The sequence below is a fragment of the Camelus dromedarius genome, chromosome 7 (assembly GCF_036321535.1).
Source record: "Camelus dromedarius isolate mCamDro1 chromosome 7, mCamDro1.pat, whole genome shotgun sequence".
NCBI classification, from domain to species: Eukaryota; Metazoa; Chordata; class Mammalia; order Artiodactyla; family Camelidae; genus Camelus; species Camelus dromedarius.
Window position 1 is genome coordinate 48798735 of NC_087442.1, and position 21095 is coordinate 48819829.

A 21095-nucleotide genomic window follows, 5' to 3' on the forward strand; every position below is an offset into this window, starting at 1 on the left:
TTCTTCCCTGAGCTAGTAGGTGGAACAGGCTAATTTGGTAAAGTCACCTCATGGTGGTGAACATTTACATGCAGGCTGAATCACTGTTTCACTATTTCAAATCATGCAGAGTGTGGATAGTGGCTAACCATCAAACCAGGATTTAAAAGACTAAAGAGTAGAAAACAAATTTCAAAATCAAACAAGCAAATCTTTAAATGACCTCTGTACATACAAAGGGTTACAAAACTACTCCATATTTTAACTTTGTCAAAAATCATTACTGGGGTAATTGATTTCAGGTGAGTTGTTTTGACTGAATTGTCCTGATATCCAGCGTTTTTTTTTTTAAACTAAATTGCTTTTGGAGAAATTGTTTTCATTCAAATCAGCTGCAGACAATCTAGATGCATCTTGACTTCAAGGAGAGGTTTTTTTATTTAATTGGTCTGGAGTGCCTTCTAGGCATCAGGTGATACTAAAGCTCCTCAGGGAATTTTAATGTTTGGCTAAGCATAAGAACACTGAACAAAGGGGTCCAGCACAGGGCTGCTGGAGGACTTTGCAGCAACATCGAGGTAAAGGCTGTTATATTTCCCTTTTATGGACTTCACGTGTTTATCATTGGGCCTTGAAAGCTGTTTCATACCATTCTCATCTCAGGCTAAATTAGAATTCAATTAAAGAATACTAAAGAAAATGCTTTTTACTTATTTGAAACTTCTATCATCTCTATAGTAGGCAGGAGAAGTATTATTTTTACAAGTGGAAACAGGTATGGAGAGGTTAGAGGCTTTTGTAGTATCTAGGAAAGGTGGGAGTGTGTAGGTACTCACACTACTAATTGATAGACATTTCTCTTGGCACTTATGCAGTCTAATATGTGTTATATATTTAGATCCTATTTCTTCACTTAGCCTGTGAGTGATAAATCTGTTATTTCATTCATTCATTTAAGATGCATGGTGTCCATGAAAAAATTAATCAGTAGTCGATCCAAGAAAGAAATGGAAAATCATATTTGATCCAATCTGACAATTATAACCTGGGACAGTCTTTTAGAAAGCTCCGAGGACTGTTCTGCCTGTTAGACAGCAAAGCAGAATTATATACATTTTTGAGACAAAGGGTTATACATCAGATGATGGATTGATAGTTTACACAATCCAGATATGCATCTACAAAGTGCATGGTGGGTCATCATGACCCCTTAGAGGATTAAGAAGGTTATCTCCTGCGGAGGTCTGGTTACTGCAGATGCACAATACACACTAAAGGCGAGGGAGGAGGCCCAAACTAGCAGAGAAAATTCTTATGTTTAAAATTTTCTTGTCCTGCTATAAAATACAAATTTTATTTTATCATTTGTTCCAGTCATATGGGGGTTGCAGTGGTGAACAAGACTGATAACATGGTCCCAGCCTTAGTGAGATAGGGGTCTAGGTAAGGAACAGGGGAACAAACAGGCAATTAACATAAAATTAACATAAAACAAGAGCTTGATGGTGGTAATTTACAAAGGGGGGAACTACTTAATCACTTCGTGGGAAAGAGAATAGGATGGTGGTAAACTTTGCAGAGAAAGAGAATGCAAAATCTAAGTTAAAATTTGACACCTGAGAAGAAGTTTCTTATTTGAGAAAAGCTACCCTATTCCCAGGCAGAAGCAACAGTGTAAGACTGGAGAGAGAAGAAGAGAGCGGGAAAGAGAGGGGGAGGCGGAGGGGAGAGAGTGGGCTGAAAGTGGCTCACTGAGCATAGGTGGGGCTCGCAGATAGTTAAGTGGGGCCTGGTGAATGAAAACGCTGGGCGCAAATCATAAAGTGGCCTGGTAATTTAAGAGCCGTATTAAGGAGTTATTATCCTGAGGAAAACGGGTCGCCTGTATGGAGGTTTAAAGCGGCAAGTTATGGTCATATCTGTCTTTCAGGGATCTGGAGGCTCCAGGGTCCTTCTGACCATAAAGCTAAACTTCCACAGGCAGTTCTATAGTTTTGGAATCGAACACGGAAAGAAGTGTCCGAATAAACTGACGTTTCGGCTTGGGGCCCCACAGGCTTTGGAGCTGATTTGATGTTTGGGGGTACACGAGCGGCACCTGGGATGACAGCTGGACTAAGTCATTTGGAAAGCGGCGGTATGAGTTCCTGAATTAGTGATTACAGAATAAGGAGAGAAGCTGGACTGGAGAGAGATGATGGGTTTGTTTTCAGAGGAGTTGCATTTGAGATACCTGGGCTACTTTTTAAGATTGGGAATGTATTCCTGCAGAAAATATATTCCGTAAACATTTAAAGATTTATTATTGTACCGTCCAAGCTTGTAAAACCTACCAAACCCACCTTACTACTGGATATGATCAAAGTGTAAACCCCTATTAAATCCACTGAGGACATTAGCGAAAATATAGGTCTGTGCGCCCTTAAGAGACGAGGGGTACATTTGGCCTTCGAGCATGCTCAGTGCTTACCCACGGGCTCCTAGCTCCTCAATCATCTAAGTGTGAAAAAGCGGTTTCCCTCTGCTGGTCAGAACTGCGTACTGCAGCGCAAGGAGAGGCAATTTCCTAGGGGCGTGGTAGCGGGTGGATGACGTAGAAATCGGGCGTCCGGAGATAGGCGGTTGTTGAATGCGTCATTAGCGCGCGCCGTAGGAAGCCTGACAAGCCGCATGGCTGCGGGTTGCTCAGAGGCTCCGCGGCCGAAGGCGGCCTCAGAAGGGCCGGTGGTGGGGCCGGCCGGCGTCTTGCCTTGCCTAGAACTGCCGACCTACGCTACCGCTTGTGCGCTCTTGAACAGCCGCTACTCTTGCCTGGTGGCGGGGCCGCACCGAAGACACATCGCACTGTCCCCGCGCTACCTTAACAGGAAACGCACCGGTATCCGAGAACAACTGGATGCGGAACTGCTGCGCTATTCCGAGAGGTATGAGTCTCTTAGGCTTTTCTTTCGCCGAGCGGAGAACACCATAACGTTGCTTACCGCTCCTTCGTTGGGGCATGAGAAGGGCCCCAGGTGTACGTACTAATGGCGCGGCAGAAAAGGGGCTAGTGAGAAACGTGCACCGGCCGCGAGCTTAGCCCGGAGGCATTCTGGAGTCGCTACCACCTTGAGGGGCCAGTTCCTCCCTGGTCAAGATTTGTACGGGGTCCCTTTCGTAAGCAAGAAAGAAAACGTTAAGACGGCTCGAACTGTGTCGGTGTAAGGAGTAAAGCGCGCTCCAGAACCGGGGTTTAAGGGTAAGAATAGACCAGGGGCTGGAGACCGGTTAGGCCTCTTTATATTTTCTCATTTGACAGTGAAAGTTTGGAATGCAGTACTTCAGAAGATTCTTTCACCCTATAGAAAATTATACTCGAAGCTTTAGTACAGTCGTTTATTTGTAAACCACGAAGGGCGGTTTTTGTTGAATGTTTTGTCTCTGGTACTTTCCCTGGGTTCTTTTCTCTTGGACCTGATCAGGGATGAGATAAATACTTTGTTTTTTATTTTTGAGAGCCTCCCTGTTGCTTTTGAACGTGAAAAAAAAAAACCTGATGCATTTAAAGATATTTAAGATATTCGAAAATAACTTAAACTCTCAGAATTACATGGGTGGAGGACCAGGGGGAGGGGGCAGATATGCTTTAATAGTCCTCTAGACTACTTGGCTGGAAAGCAGGGGTTCTAAAACTAGGGTAAAGGGATTCTCTGGGGGTTCGTTATTGCCCCTCAGGAATTTAATGAATCCATGGAAATTGCAGGAATTTTCTTTGTCACTTTTCTTGAACCAAATATCCAAAGTTTTCAATACTGTTTTTCAAAACTTCTTTTTTCCCCGATAATGAATCACTGCGATTATTGCACATAACACACAACACAGGTTAGTCAAAGTAGAGAGAAGGGGAGGGTGGTAACGACCCACTCCCAGGAGAAGTTTGGGAAGAAGGCGTCTCAGCACTAGCAGTGGTCTCTGGTCTAGCAACGAGTCTGGCTACAAGCATGAGTGGGAAGTCACCCTCTGTTCCCACAGGGCCTTGGGCAGCGACCCTGGAACAGCTCTCTGCTGTGTGGAGCCAGGGCCTCCGGTGAAAGCCTTCAAGTCACTGGACTCAGTGGTCTCATTTTAAGGAGTCTGCCAGAAGGGAGTGAGGGCCAGAACGTTCAGGTGGGGAAGATTAACAGGTCGTCTTCATTTGCTCTCCCTTTTTTAGCTCAAAGGTTATTTGAGAGCTTTCTCTCTCCTTGTAGTCAGGATACTTTGACCAGATAAATTGTAAGTACTATATAATCAGAGTAAGGTTTACATAGGGGAAAGACATTGGGTGCAGCTGGAGAGAAGGGCAGTGGATTAAAGACGGGCTGGAGGACAATTCAGAGAGGATGGCCATTTTGCTCTTCCCTTCCTGTCTTTGCCAGGTGTTTTGGGTTTTTGTTTGTTTTGTGTACTTAAGCAGGAAGCAGGGCTCGCACTTCATCCTCTCAGTGCTCTCTGAAACTTGGCACACTTTTGAGACGGTGGTACTGTGATGTCTGGGACATAATCACATTTGCAGTTTAAGAAACAGCACTTGTTAGCACTAGATGATGGTTTAAGGAGGGTGAGACAAATAAATATGGAGAACAATTAAGAGATTGTTATAACTGTTCAAGAGAAAAATGATTAGAGAGGATAGATTTGGGAGATTTAAGGATATGCAAGGTGGTCATAAAATCTGGAAACAGAGGCACATGTTTGATCCTGTAACTGATTAATACATCCATTTCACAGACTAGGGGAATAGGAGCCATTCCACCAGAGATGAGGAGCTGATTGGATGATGATCATTTCTATAACTGAAATGGACATTGTGGCCATGTGGCCCAGATAGTACCCTGAGCAGATATGGACTCCCCACCCTACCTCCCATTACTTCTGAGGTGTGCTAAAAACTCCAGTTTATTCTGTGCATATCAAACACTGTACTTTGAACTATGCATTACTAGTCAGGGATAAAACACTGAACATACCAAGAATTATAATACTGATCAACCATTTTTCATATATAGTTTTATGTTTCCAGATTTGGGGGCCATCCTGTAGAATCAGAAGGACATACTTCTCTTTGTTTAAGAAGTGAGGAAAAGAGAAGAATTGAGAGTGGCTCTCATATTAGTTACTAGGTTATCTCAACAGCATCCTCTGTCTGACGGATTGCCCACCTTTTCCCTCAGTGACAGAATTTTTTAAAAGATCATCCCGTTTCAGTTTTGGAAAGTCTGCTTAAAGAAAGTAAGCAGTTTTCTAAAGTCACGTAAGTTAGATCTCTGAGAAGTTATTAAGGAACAAAAAAATCTTAGCTCTTTTGTAAATGACAGCTCTTGAGTTATTTGAAGGTGGCAATTATATTCCCTCCTAGTAGTTCTAGAAAAGTATTAAGTGTGCAATCTAAGCGTCTCTGAATTTAATTGTTCTCTAAATATCTCAAGTGAGGCTACCACCTTGCCCTGAAACCTATTTAGGATGGTTTCAGAAAAATAAAAGAGGAAGAGATACAGTGTTGTGTCTGTCGTTGTCTACCTGATGATTTTTAGTAAGTTATATGCTGTGAGTTGCTTTCCCAATTTTGCTAGGTTTACACAAATCCTTTTGGGGTTAGGCTCTATGGTCACATTCCCTAGTCAGCAAATTTGAACCCTACAGAACCCAGGGCTTCCTATTATAAGAAATATTTTGCAGTACTGCCTTTACTATCATTGAAAACACTCTTTACTATACTGAAATGAAATGTAAAGATAACAACCTATCTACACAATTGAAGAAAATTCATATAGTGCTCTAATACAATATAGTAAAATATGTTTCAGTGTGATAATGCTCAAGCATGACTAACTGGGAAGAATGAAGTAGTAGATGCCTCTTGCACCTATACCTAGAATCATTGTGAATGTATCCGTTGCAAATGTAGATTGATGCAGAAGTTTTGAGTTGACAACTCACATGACACAGTGTCTTCAGTGGTGAAATGCTATTCTAAAATAATGAGCAGTTCTCAGTGTAGTTCCACATAAAACAGTCTACTCTTGAATTTACATATTAGCAATATTCCTGGAAATTTTAATTTACATTGAAAGCATGCAAAGATGACTTTATATATAAATGTGTACATACATATTTAAGTTAGATACTGTGACCCATTGTTTATAAATATTTATGAAATGAAGTTTGTCCTCTCATTTAAATCATGTAGAGCTAGGAACATTTTTCATGGCAGAATATCTCCCATCCCTGGACTTTGCCCATGAGACAACTATGATTAGTTCTGCAAACTCCCAAATGCCTCCTAGGGGACAACATTCCCCCTACTTGAGACTCATTCTCTAATTTTTGATTAGGGGAAACAAAGTCTTGATTTTCTTTTCCTTTTTTTAAAATTTTATTTTATTGAGTTATAGTCAGTTTACCATGTTGAGTCAATTTCCGGTGTAGAGCACAATGTTTCAGTCATATATGAATATGCATATATTCATTTTCACATTCTTTTTCACCGTGAGCTACTTAATTTTGTTTTTATTATTGTGGTTACTTTTTTTTTTTTTCCATCCCACCTTGCTCTGTTTTCTGGGCCCCTAATACTGTCTTAGCGATGGTATGGTTCCTGTTGAGGAAAACCACATGCAAAAATTAGCAGTTCAAAAGAGTGCTTTCTGGAATAAGTTTTTCTAATTTGGTAGTTAATAAAGTTCCTTTCCAGTGGCTCCTGTCTGTTTTACTTAAACAACTGCTACTAGGGATAAATTCTCTCTCATTCTGTGTGACTCTTTTTAGAAGTTAATAGAGTTCAACAAAAATGTTCTCTGCTCTGAAGGGACTTAAGAGTCCTGTCTGGAATCCAAACTTAAACAGAGATCAGATAAATAAGAGCAGTGATAATACTTTGCATGGAATCCTATAGGAGTAGAGGAGGAGTGATTTCAGCCTTGCCTGGGGGAGTCGGGACGTTTTCTGGAACAAGTGGCTATGGCAGGGAAGCCACCAGCTCAGTATCCTTAGCAGTTGTAATTTTTTAAGAATTTGGAAACGACATTTGGAAATAGTTGCCTCTTAATCCTGACAGTCAACATATGTTATCTAAAGTGTCAGAGTCAGTTCTAAAGAAATGGTATAGTTGTATTTCTTAATATTTTTTTATAAGACAGTTGCAGTTTGGAGACTTTCCTTCATTAAGTCACTGGCTTTAATATTCAGGGGCTTCTTCAGCTTTGACCCAAATACTTTTCTTGCTATATACCATCTAGTATAGAAATTTGATAATGGTGGATAATACCAAAATTGGCTTGAGTCAATAATACAGAAATAGACTTTTTTTTTTTTTTTTGCCAGTCTCATTTTTTCTTTAACTCTAGTGTGACTAGAATTCAAATGAGTAGCAATTAAGGAAGAAGGATCAACTTACTGCTGTTGCATAATTGGACATTTTGTTTCTGGATACCTATCTTGAATAATTATTTTTAAGTTAGTCATTATGTTGTAACCCTTTGATGAAATTACTATTATGTTTTTGCTGTGGGTGATTATGTCAGGAGATGTATACTTTTGACTCCGAATATCTAATCAGTATGATAAAGGCCTAGTTTAAAAGAGGATTAAAAAAATACCATTTTCTTCTCTCTCTCTCTCTCCCTTTTTAATTTTACAGCCTTTTAGGTGTACCCATTGCTTATGATAATATCAAAGTAGTGGGTGAACTAGGAGATATTTATGATGATCAAGGACACATTCATCTTAACATTGAAGCAGATTTTGTTATTTTCTGCCCTGAACCAGGGCAAAAGCTTATGGTATGTATCTTTCTTCCCTAGCTTTCTTTGTAGAGTTATTTAATTATGTAATCTGGAAATTTTTAAGAACTATACACCCTGGGATTCACATGGATTATTATTGTAGGTAACAGAAAATCATTTTTAAAGAAAAAATGAAAATTATTTTCTATCAGTTCAATCTGGGTAAGTTTTGTTTTGTTTTTTAATTGAAGTATAGTCATTTTCTGGAGTACAACAGTGATTTAGTTTTATATATATGTATATGTACATGTATATATGTGTTGTTTTTCAGATTCTTTTCCACTATGTGTTATTATAAGATATTGAATATAGTTACCTGTGCTATACAGTACGTCCTTGTTGTTGATCTGTTTTGTATATAGTAGTAGGTAGCTGTTAATCCCAAACTCCTAATTAATCCCTCCTCGCCTTCCTCTTTGGTAACCAGAAGTTTGTAAATTCATTTGTATTTTTTTTTAAGATTCCTCATATAAGCAATATGATATTTGTCTTTCTCTAACTTCTCTTATTATGATGATCTCTAGGTCCCTCCATTTTGCTGAAAATGGCATTACTTCTTTTTAATGGCTGAATAATATTCCATTGTGTGAGTGGAATACACCAAACATCACACACAAAGAATACCTTCTCTCTTTGTCTGTCAGTGGACATTTATGTTGCTTCCATGTCTTGGCTGTTGTAAATAGTGCTGCTGTGAACATTGGGCTAAATGTATCTTTTCTAATTAGAATTTTTGTCTTTTCCACATATTTGCCCAAGGGTGGGATTGCTGGATCTTGTGCTAAGTCTGGTTTTAGTTTTTAAGGAGCCTCCATACTGTTTTCCATAGTGGCTGCACCAATTTACATTCCTACCAACAGAGAAGGAGGGTTCCCTTTTCTCTACACCCTCTCCAGCATTTATTATTTGTAGACATTTTGATGATGGCTATTTTGACCAGTGTGAGATGATACTTCATTGTAGTTTTGATTTGCATTTTTCTGATAATTAGCAGTGTTGAGCGTCTTTTCCTGTGGCTGTTGGTCACCTATATGTCTTCGTTAGAGAAATGTCTATGTAGGTCTTTTGCCCATTTTTTAATCTTTTTTTTTTTTTTTTAATGTTGGGCTGTGTGACCTGTTGGTATATTTTGGAAGTTAAGCCCTCATCGGTTGCATTATTTGCAATTATTTTCTCGCATTCCATAGGTTGTCTTTTGGTTTCGTTTATGGTTTCTTTTGCTGTGCAAAAGCTTTTATGTTTAGTTAGGTCCCATTTGTTTATTTTTGCTTTTGTTTCTGTTACCCTGGGAGACAGATCCAAAATCTATTGCTGGGATTATGTCAAAAAGTGTTCTGCCTATGTTTTCCTCTAGTTTTACAGTATCCAGTCTTACATTTAGGTCTGTAATCCATTTGGAGTTTATTGTATATGGTTTTAGAGAATGTTCTAATTTCATTTATATTTTGCTGTCCAGTTTTCCCAGCACCACTTATTGAAGAGACTGTCTTTTCTCCATTGTATATTCTTACCTCCTTTTCTGTAGACTAATTGACCACAGGCGTGTGGGTTTATTTTGGTGCTTTTTATTCTCTTCCATTGATCTGTGTGTTTGTTTTTGTGCCAGTACCATACTGTTTTGATTACTGTAGCTATTCTTTTTGATGCAGTGGTAAACGGGATTGTTTCATTAATTTCTTTCTGATATTTTGTTGTTAGTGTATAAAAATGCAACACGTTTGTATATTAATTTTATATCCTGAATCTTTACCAAATTTATTGATGAGTTCTAGTGACTTTCTGGTGACAACTTTAGGATTTTCTATGTATAGTAACATGTCATCTGCAAAGAGTGACAGTTTTACTTCCTTTTCAGTTTGGATTAAAAAATTTTTTTTCTTTGATTGCTGTGGCTAGGACTTCCAAAACTGTGTTGAATAAAGCGGTGAGAGGGGACATTCTTGTCTTGTTCCTGATCTTAGAATTCTTTCAGTTTTCACCATTGGGTATGATGTTAGCTGTGAGTTTGTCATATTAAGGCTATTATCATGTTGGGTATGTTCCCTCTGTGCCCAGTTTCTGGAAAGTTTTTACCATAAATGGATATTGAATTTTATCAAAAACTTTTCCTGCATCTACTGAAATGATCAGATGGTTTTTATTCTTCAATTTGTTGATGTGGTGTATTACGTAGATTGATTTGTGGATATTGAAATATCCTTGTACGTCAAGGATAAATCCCACTTGATTATGGTATATGATCCTTTTAATGTATTGTTGGATTCGGTTTGCTAGTATTTTGTTGAGAATTTTTGCATCTGTGTTCACCAGTGATACTGGCCTATAATTTTCTCTTTTTGTGATATCTTTGGTTTTGGTATCCAGGTGATGGTGGCCTCATGCAGTGAGTTTAGAAGTGTAATTTTTTGGTATAGTTTCAGGGTAGATGTTAACTCTTCTCCAAATGTTTGGTAGAATTCGCCTCTGAAGTCATCTGGTCCTAGACTTTTGTTGGGATTTTTTAAAAATTACTGATTCAATTTCAGTAGTGGTAATTGATCTATTCATGTTTTCTGTTTCTTCCTGGTTCAATCTTGGGAGATTGTGCCTTTCTAAGAATTTGTCCATTTCTTCTAGGTTGTCCATTTTACTGATGTGTAATCACTCATAGTGATTTCTTATAATCCGTGGTATTTCTGTGGTGTTGGTTGTAACTACTTTTTCATTTCTGATTTTATTGACTTGGGCCCTCTACCTTTTTTTCTTAATGAGTCTGGCTAAAGGTTTATTAGTTTTGTTTACCTTTTCAAAGAGCCGGCTTTTATTTTCATTGATCTTTTTTATTGTTTCCTTTTTAGTCTCTATTTCATTTATTTCTGCTCTGATGTTGATTTTTTTCTTTCCTTCTACTAACTGTGGGTTTTGTTTGTTCTTATTTCTTTAGTGGCTGTAGGTGTAAGATTAGGTTTTTTTATTTGAGATTTTTCTTGTTTCCCAAGGTAAGCTTGTGTTACTGTACATTACCTCTTAGACTTGCTTTTACTGAGTTCTGTAGGTTTTGGATCGTTCTGTTTTCGTTTTCATTTGACTAGGTATTTTTTGATTTTTGTCTTTAATTTTTTCTGTGATTCATTAGTTGTTTAGTAGCATGCCATTTAGCCTCTACGTGTTTGTGTTTTTTTCTTGTAGTTGGATTTCTAGTCTCATAATGTGGTTGGAAAAAATGCTTGATTTAATTTCAATTTTCTTAAACTTACTGAGGTTTGCTTTTTGGCCCAGCATGTGCTCTATCTTGGATCATGTTCCATGTGCACTTGAAAAGAATGTGTATTCTGCTGCTTTCCGATGTAATCAATTAATCAATTAAATATCAATTAAGTCCATTTGGTCTAATGTGTTATTTAAGTCCTGTATTTCCTTGTTATTTTTCTGTCTGGATCATCTATCCATTGATGTAAGTGGGTTGTTATACTACCCTATTGTTACTGTGTTACTGTCAATTTTTCCTTTTATGTCTGTTAATATTTGTTTTATATATTGAGGTGCTCCTATATTGGGTGCACCTATATTTAGAATTGTTATGTCTTCTTCTTGGATGGATCCCTTGATTGTTAAATGTAGTTTCTGTCTTTGTCTCTTGTAACAGTCTTTATTTTAAAGTCTACTTAGCATGATACAACTATTCGCTGGCTTTTGATTTCTAATTCCATGGAATACCTTTTTCCATTCCCTCACTTACATTCTATATGTGAGACTAGATATGAAGTGAGTCTCTTGTAGCATATATATGGGTCTTGTTTTTGTATCCATTCAGCCAGTCTGTTTTTTGGTTGGAGCATTTAGTCTATTTACATGTAACATAATTGTGTGTGTTGTTATTGCCATTTTATAAATAGTTTTGGATTTGTTTTTATAAATTTTTTTTGTTCTCTCCTCCTGTGATTTGATGATATCTTTAGTGCTATGTTTGGATCCCGCGCCCCCCCCCCCCTTTTTTTTTTTCTGTGAATACCTAGTTTAGATTTTTGGTCTGCAGTTAACATGAGGTTTTTCTTTAGCAGTCTATATACGAATGTGATTGTTTTAAATTGCTGATCTCATACTTTCAAATGCACTTTAAATATCCTGCATTTGTATTCTCTCACAATTACTGTCTTTGATATCATAATTTACATTTAATTGTTTTGTATATCCCTGAACTGCTCATTGTGGATACAAGTGATTGTACTGCTTTTGTCTTTTAACCTCCCTACTGGTTTTGTATGTGAATGATTTCCTGCCTTTTCTGTAAGTTTGCCCTTACTGGTGTGATTTGATATTTTGAAATTTCCTTTCTTTTTATGTTTGTTTTACAATGTTGTATTAGTTTCTGGTGTCCATCAAAGTGATTTAGTTTTTTATATATGTATATATACATGTATATGTGTGTTCTTTTTCAGATTCTTTTTCATTATGTTATTACAAGATACTGAATATAGTTCCCTATGCTATACAGTAGGTCCTTGTTTGTCTGTTTTATATATTGTAGTATGTAGCTGTTAATCCCAAACTCATAATTTATTCCTCCCTCCCCCTTCCTTTTTAGTAATCATAAATTTCTTTCCTACGTCTGTTTTGTAAAAAGTTGACTTGTACCATTTTTTTAGATTCCATATAAGCAATATGATAATTGTTCTCTGTCCGACTTACTTCAGTTACTATAATCAATAGGTCCATCCATGTTGCTGAAAACATCATTATTTCATTCTTGCTTGTGTCTGAGTAATATTCCATTGTATGTGTATGCCACATCTTCCTTATCCATTCATCTTTTGATGGACATTTATGTTGCTTCTATGTTTCAGCTATTGTAAGTGGTGCCACTGTGAACATAGGGCTGCATATATCTTTTTGAATTAGTTTCTGTCTTTTTTGGATATTTGCCCAAGAATGGTGTTGCTGGATCATATGGTAAATCTGTTTTTAGTTTTTACAGAACCTCCATACTGCTCTCCATAGTGGCTGCACCAATTTATATTCCCACCAACAGTGTAGGAGAGTTCCCTTTTTCTCCACACATTCTCCAGCATTTACTATATGTAGATATTTTCATGATAGCCATTCTGACTGGTGTGAGGTAATACCTCATTGTAGTTTTGATTTGCATTTCTCTGATAATTAGTGATACTGAGCATCTTTTCATGTACCTGTTGGCTGTCTGGATGTTTTCTTTAGAGAAATGCCTATTTAGTTCTTCTACCCATTTTTTGATGGTTTATTTTTCTTTAATTTTTTAAAATTTATTTTTATTTGGAGGGGGCAGGTAATTAGGCCTAGTTATTATTTTTAGTGGAAGTACTGAGAATTGAACCCAGGACCTTGTGCATGCCAAGCACACACTCTACCACTGAGCCATACCCTCCTCCCCAACTTGTTTTTTTGGGGGGGGGGGGTTTGATGTTAAGCTGTATGAGCTGTTTGTATGTCTTGGAAATTAATACTCTGTTGGTCACATTGTTTGCACATTATTTTCTCCCATTCTGTAGGTTGTCTTGGTTTTGTTTATGGTTTCTTTGGCTGTGCAAAATCTTACAGGTTTGATTAGGTCCCATTTATTTTTTTATTTTTATTTCTGTTGCCATGGGAGACTGACCTAGGAAAACATTGCTGTGGTCTATGTCAGAGAATGTTTTGCTTATGTTCTCTTCTAAGAGTTTTATACTATCATGTTTTATATTTAAGTCTTTAAGCTATTTTTATTTTTGTATTGTGGGAGTATTCTAATGTCATTAATTTACATGCAGTTGTCCAGCTTTCTCAACACCACTTGCTGAAGAGACTGTCTTTTCTCCATTGTATATTCTTGCCTCCTTTGTCATAGATTAAATGACCATAAGTGCTTCATTTCTTTCTGGACTTTCCTTCCTGTTCCGTTGATCTGTGTGTTTTTGTGGCAGTACCATAGTGTTTTGAATACTGTAGCTTTATAGTTTAGCCTGAAGTCAGGGAGTGTGATTCCTCCAGCTCCATTCTTCTTTCTCAAGATTGTTTTGACAGTCCTGAGTCTTTTATGAGTTCATATTAATGTTAGGATTATTTTTCTACTTCTTTGAAAATTGTCATGTGTTTTAGAGAAGTATCACATTAAGTCTGTAGATTACTTTGCATAGGATAGCCAGTTTTTTACAGAACCTCCATACTGCTCTCCATAGTGCTGTACCATGGAATGTCTTTTCATTTCTTTAAATAATCTTCAGTTTCCTTTTAGTGTTTTTATTTCCCACTATATAAGTCTTTTACCTCCTTCTTCAGGTATATTCCTCAATATTTTATTTTATTTATATAATTTTTTTTTTTTTACTTTTCTGACATTCATTTTTTGTTGTAAAGAAATGCAAGATTCTGTAGGTTAATCTTGTATCCCACTACCTTACTGAATTCATTTATCGGTTCTGGTAGTTTTTTTGTGGAGTTTTTAGGATTTTCTATAAATAGTGTCATATCATCTACATATAGTGATAGTTTTACCCCTTCCCTTCCAACTTGGATACCTCTTATTTCTTTTTCTTGTCAGATTGCTGTGGCTAGGATTTTCAAAACTATGTTGAATGGAAGTGGTGAAGGTGGATATTCTTTGTCTTGTTCCAGGTTTTAGTGGGAAGGCTTTCAGCTTTTCACCATTGAGTATTATGATGGCTGTGGGTTTGTCATAAATAGATTTTATTATGTTGAGATACAGTCCCACTGTACCCACTTTGGTAGGAGTTTTTAATCGTAATTGGATGTTGAATTTTTATCAACTGCTTTTCCTGCATCTATTGAGATGATCATATAGTGTTTGTCTTTTCTTTTGTTGATGTGGTATATCACATTGATTGACTAGTATATGATGAACCATCTTTGTCACCCTGGGATGAATCCAATTTGATCACGGCATATGATCATTTTTATTTGTTGTATATTTGGTTTGCTAATATTTTGTTGAGAGTTTATGCATTTGTATTCATCAAAGATAGTGCCTGTAATTTTCCTTTTCAGTAGTGTGTTTGTCTGGTTTTAGCATCAGATGATGGTAGCTTTATAGAATGAGTTTGAAAGTGTTCCCTTCTCTTGTTCCTTTCTGAAGAGTTTGAGAAGGATTGGTATAAGTTATTCTTTGTATGTTTGGTAGAATTTCCTAGTGCAGCCATTCAGTACTAGACTTTCATTTACAGGGATTTCATTATTACAGGCTCAATTTCACTTCTCCTGGTGTGTTCAAATTATATATTCTTCCTGAGTTTTGGAGGGCTATATATTTCTAGAAACTTGTCCATTTCTTCTAAATTGTCCAATTTGTTGGTATATAATTGTTCATAGTATTCTTTTATGGTTTTTTGTATTTTTTGTGGTATCAGTTGTCATTTCTCCTCTTTGAGTTTTCATTTTGTTTATTTACATCTTCTCTGTTTTCTTCTTGGTGAGCCTGGCCACAGGTTTGTCAAGTGTGCTTACTCCTTCAGAGAATAAGCTCTTTTTTTTTTTTTTTAATTGATTTTTGATTGATTTTTTCCTATTTTTTAAATCTCTTTTTTATTTACTTCCTCTCTAGTATGTTATTTTCTCCCTTCTGTTGACGTATAGATTTTGTTTGTTCCTTTTATAATTCTTTTAGGTGGTAGGTTTGTTCATTTGAGTTTTTTTTGTTTTGTTTTGTTTTTAGAAGGCCTATATCACTCTGAACTTCCCTCTTTGGGCTGCTGTTGCTGCATCCCCTTAGATGTTGTGTGATTGTGTTTTCATTGTCATTTGTCTGTCTAAAGGTATTTTTTAATTTCCTCTTTGAGTTCATAGTTAACCCATTGGGTTTTTTTAGTAGCATGTTTTTTTTAGTCTTCGTATAGTCATCTTTTCTCTCATTTCTAGTTGACTTCTCATTTCATATCATTGTAGTCAGAAAAGATGGTTGAAATAATTTCTGCTCTCTTCAATTAGTTGAGGCTTGTTTTTTGTCCTACTGTGGTGGTCTATCCTAGAGAATGTACCATGTACACTTAAAAGACTGTATATACTGGTTTTTATGAATGTAACATCCTCAAAATATCAAATCTAACTGGTATCATTTAGAATCTCTGATGCCTTATTGATTTACTGTTTGGAAGATCTGTCCATTGATGTAAAATGTTAAAGTCTCCTAGTATTCCTATCAATTTCTTCCTTTATGTCAGTATTTGTTATATGAATTTACATGCTTCTATATTGAGTACACTATACTCTTTCTTGTATTAATCTTTTTATCATTATATAATGTCCTTCTTTATCTGTCTTTATATCTTTTGTTTTAAAATCTGTTATGTCTGATATGAGTATTGCTACCCCTGCTTTCTTGACATTTCTGTTTGAATGTCACTTTCCGTCTGTGTCTTTCACAACTGGGTCTCTTGTAGGCAACAATATTGTTGGCACTTGTTTTATCATTCACTCTGCTACTGTACATCTTTTGATTGGAGCGTTTAGTCCATTGACATTTAAGGTAATTATTGACAAATGTGTATTTATTACCATTTTAAACTTTGTTACCAGTTGACTTTCTGTTTCTTCTTTGTTGTTTTCTTTTTCTTTCTCTTTTTCCTTTTGTGGTTTGTTGGCTTTCTTTTATATTGTGCTGGAGTTCTCTTTTTTGTTTTTATGCATCTATTGTATGGATTTGATTTGCAGTTACACTGGTTTTCAAGTATGTTCACCATTACTATACCTACTTCCTTTAGAGTGGTAGTCAGACAAGCTCAAAATAATCTACATTTTTTTACTCCCCTCTATATTTTATATTTTGATGTCCTCTTACATTCTCATGTTTATGCTTTTGCTATTCATTGTAGTTATTGTTCCTTTCACAAAATTTTTTTGATTTTGACTTTTTTAATCTATGCATTGGCTTTTTTTTAAGTGATAAACTTTCCAATTGTCCTTTCTCTGATAAATTTCTTATCTTTCCTTCCATTGTTCATGATAATCTTGCTGAGTCGAGTATCTTAGGTTGCCAGATTTTCCCTTTCAGGACTTTGAATATATCTTTCCAGTCCCTGCTTGGCTGCAACATATCTGTAGATACATTAGCTGATAGCCTTATTAGGGTTCCCTCTGACTCTTTTTATCTTGCTGCCTTTAGTATCTACTTTTTTAATCTTTAACTTTTGCCGTTTTAGTTACAATTTGTCTTGGTGTGGGTCTTTGGGTTTGTCTTGTTTGAAACACACTATGCTTCTTCTTCATGGATATCTGAGTCCTTTAGGTTTCAGAAGTTTTCTGCCATAATTTCTTCAAATATATTTTTGATCCCCATCTTTCCTTATTCTCCTTCTGAGATCCCTGTTATGGGTTGGCTCAGTTTATTTTATCCCATAGGTCTTGTATATTGCTTTCTTTTATTGGTATTTTTTTGGTATATATATATTTTTATTGAAGTATATTCAGTTTACAATGTTGTGTCAGTTTCTGGTGTATAGAATAATGCTTCAGTCATAGATGAACATACATTTATTTGTTTTCATATTTTTTTCACCATAAATTACTACAAGATACTGAATATAGTTCCCTGTGCTATACAGTATAAACTTGTTTATCTATTTTATATATATTAGTATCTGCAAATCTCAAACTCCCAATTTATCCTTTCCCATCCCCTTCCCTCCCTGATAACCATAAGTTTGTTTTCTATGTCTGTGAGTCTGTTTCTGTTTTGTAAATAAGTTTGTTTGTCTTTTTTTTTTTTTTTTTTTTTTTAGATTCCACATATAAATGGTATCATACAGTATTTTTCTTTCTCTTTCTGGATTACTTCACTTAGAATAAAGATCTCCATGTCCATCTATGTTGCTACAAATGGCATTTTATTTTTTATGGCTAAATAGTATTCTATTGTGTAAATATACCACAGCTTCTTTATCCCTTCATCTGTCAATAGATATTTAGTTTGTTTCCATGTCTTGGCTATTGTAAATAGTGCTGCTCTGAACACTGGGGTGCATGTGTCTTTTTAAATTAAGGCTCCATCTGGATATATATCCTGGAGTGGGATTGCTGGATCGTATGGTAAGTCTGCTTTTAGTCTTCTGAGGAATCTCCATACTGTTTTCCATAACAGCTCCACCAAACTACATTCCCACCAACAGTGTAGGAGGGCTCCCTTTTCTCCACAGCCTCTCCAGCATTTTTGTTTTTGGACTTTTGAGTCATGGCCATTCTAACTGGTGTGAGGTGATACCTCATTGTAGTTTTGACTTGGATTTCTTTTATAATTAGCAATATAGAGCATTTTTTTCATGTGCCTATTGGCCATTTGTATGTCTTCACTGGAGAATTACGTAGGTCTTCTACCCATTTTTGGATTGGGTTGTTTGGTTTTTTGCTATTAATTTGTATGAACTGTTTATATATTTTGGAAATTAAGCCCTTGTCAGTCTCATCTTTTGCAAATATTTTCTCCTATTCTGTAGGTTGTCTTTTTGTATTGCTTACTGTTTCCTTTGCTGTGCAAAAGCTTATAAGTTTAATGAGGTCCCACTTGTTTATTTTTCCTTTTAATTCTGTTGCCTGGGTAGACTGCCTTGGTGAACATTGCTGAGATTTATGTCATAATGTTTTGCCTGTGTTTTCTTTTTTTTTTTCTGCTTTTTTTTAAACATTTTTTATTGATTTATAATCATTTTACAGTGTTGTGTCAAATTCCAGTGTTCAGCACAATTTTTCAGTCATACATGGACATATACACACTCATTGTCACATTTTTTTCTCTGTGATCTACCATAACGTTTTGTGTATATTTCCCTGTGCTATACAGTATAATCTTGTTTATCTATTCTACAATTTTGAAATCGCAGTCTATCCCTTCCCACCCTCCGCCCCCCCGGCAACTACAAGTCTGTGTTCTCTGTCTATGAGTCTATTTCTGTTCTGTATTTATTCTTTGGGTTTTTTTGTTTTTCGGTTTTTTTTGTTTTTTTTTTTTAAGATTTCACATATGAGCGATCTCATATGGTATTTTTCTTTCTCTTTCCGGCTTACTTGAATTAGAATGACATTCTCCAGGAGCATCCATGTTGCTGCAAATGGCGTTATGTTGTTGGTTTATATGGCTGAGCAGTATTCCATTGTGTGAATATACCACATCTTCTTTATCCAGTCATCTGTTGATGGACATTTAGGCTGTTTCCATGTCTTGGCTATTGTAAATAATGCTGCTATGAACATTGGGGTGCAGGTGTCATCCTGAAGTAGGGTTCCTTCTGGATATAAGCCCAGGAGTGGGATTCCTGGGTCATATGGTAAGTCTATTCTAGTCTCTTGAGGAATCTCCATACTGTTTTCCACAGTGGCTGTACCAAACTGCATTCCCACCAGCAGTGTAGGAGGGTTCCCTTTTCTCCACAGCCTCTCCAGCATTTGTCATTTGCGGACTTTTGAGTGATGACCATTCTGACTGGTGTGAGGTGATACCTCATTGTAGTTTTGATTTGCATTTCTCTGATAATTAGTGATATTGAGCATTTTTTCATGTGCCTTTTGATCATTTGTATGTCTTCCTTGGAAAATTGCTTGTTTATGTCTTCTGCCCATTTTTGGATTGGGCTGTTTATTTTCTTCTTATTGAGTCATATGAGCTGCTTATATATTCTGGGGATCAAGCCTTTGTCGGTTTCATTTGCAAAAATTTTTTCCCATTCCGTAGGTTGCCTTTTTGTTTTACTTATGGTTTCCTTTGCTGTGTAGAAGCTTGTAAGTTTCATTAGGTCCCATTTATTTATTCTTGCTTTTATTTCTTCTAGGAGAAAATGTTTCAGATGTATGTCAGATAATGTTTTGCCTATACTTTCCTCCAGGAGGTTTATTGTATCTTGTCTTATGTTTAAGTCTTTGATCAACTTTGAGTTGATTTTTGTGTATGGTATAAGGGAGTGTTCTAGCTTCATTGTTTTACATGCTGCTGTCCAGTTTTCCCAACACCATTTGCTGAAAAGACTGTCTTTATTCCATTGTATATTCTTGCCTTCTTTGTCGAAGATTAGTTGACCAAAAGTTTGTGGGTTCATTTCTGGGCTCTCTATTCTGTTCCATTGGTCTATATGTCTGTTTTTGTACCAATGCCATGCTATCTTGATGACTGTAGCTCTATAGTATTGTCTGAAGTCTTGGAGAGTTATTCCTCCAGCCTCTTTCTTTCTCTTCAGTAATGCTTTGGCAATTCTAGGTCTTTGATGGTTCCATATAAATTTTATTACGATTTGTTCTAGTTCTGTGAAATATGTCCTGGGTAATTTGATAGGGATTGCATTAAATCTGTAGATTGCCTTGGGCAGTGTGACCATTTTAATATTGATTCTTCCAATCCAAGAGCATGGGATATCTTTCCATTTTTTTAAGTCTTCTTTAATTTCCTTCACCAATGGTTTATAGTTATCTGTGTATAATTCTTTCACGTCCTTGGTTATATTTATTCCCAGATATTTTATTACTTTGGGTGTTATTTTAAAGGGGATTCTTTCTTTACTTTCTTTTTCTGTTGATTCATCGTTAGTGTAAAGAAATGCAACTGATTTTTGAACGTTAATCTTGTAACCTGATACCTTGCTGAATTCTTCGATCAGCTCTAGTAGTTTTTGTGTGGACCTTTTAGGGTTTTCTATATATAGTAACATGTCGTCGGCATATAGTGACACTTTTACCTCTTGTTTTCCAATTTGGATCCCTTTTATTTCTCTCTCTTGCCTTATCGCTGTGGCTAGGACTTCCAGGACTATGTTGAATAGGAGTGTTGATAGTGGGCATCCTTGTCTTCTCCCAGATTTTAGTGGGAAGCTTTTGAGTTTTTCACTGTTGAGTACTATGCTGGCTGTAGGTTTGTCATATATAGCTTTTATGATGTTGAGATATGTTCCCCCATACCCACTTTGGTGAGAGTTTTTATCATAAATGGGTGTTGAATTTTATCAAATGCTTTTTCTGCATCGATTGAGATGATCATGTGGTTTTTGTCCTTCCTCTTGTTGATGTGATGTATTACATTGATTTTGCGTATGTTGAACCACCTTTGTGTTCCTGGGATGAACCCCACTTGGTCATGATGTATAATCTTTTTTATGTGTTGTTGGATCCTATTTGCTAAAATTTTGGTGAGGATTTTGGCGTCTATGTTCATCAGTGATATTGGCCTATAATTATCTTCTTTGGTAGTGTCTTTGCCTGGTTTTGGTATCAGGGTGATGGTGGCTTCATAGAATGAGTTTGGGAGTATTCCCTCCTTTTCAATAGTCTGGAAGAGTTTGAGGAGGACTGGTATGAGTTCTTCTCTGTATGTTTGGTAGAATTCCCCATTGAAGC

At 36.4% G+C, this 21095-nt stretch overlaps 1 protein-coding gene and 1 non-coding gene across 2 annotated transcripts in view; one reads left to right on the top strand and one right to left on the bottom strand.

The window, feature by feature from the left end:
* Positions 1-2599: 2599 nt before the first annotated feature.
* Positions 2600-21095, top strand: part of POLR1F (RNA polymerase I subunit F) — a 30236-nt gene continuing 11740 nt past the window's right edge. Inside the window, exons 1-2 of the mRNA XM_031455019.2 lie at positions 2600-2903; positions 7637-7778. Coding sequence (XP_031310879.1) covers positions 2650-2903; positions 7637-7778 — 396 coding nt within the window. The 5' untranslated portion in view covers positions 2600-2649. The remainder of the gene's footprint in view (positions 2904-7636; positions 7779-21095) is intronic.
* On the bottom strand, positions 13090-13162 carry TRNAA-GGC (transfer RNA alanine (anticodon GGC)). The gene has a single exon. It is a non-coding gene; the product is annotated as a tRNA-Ala (tRNA).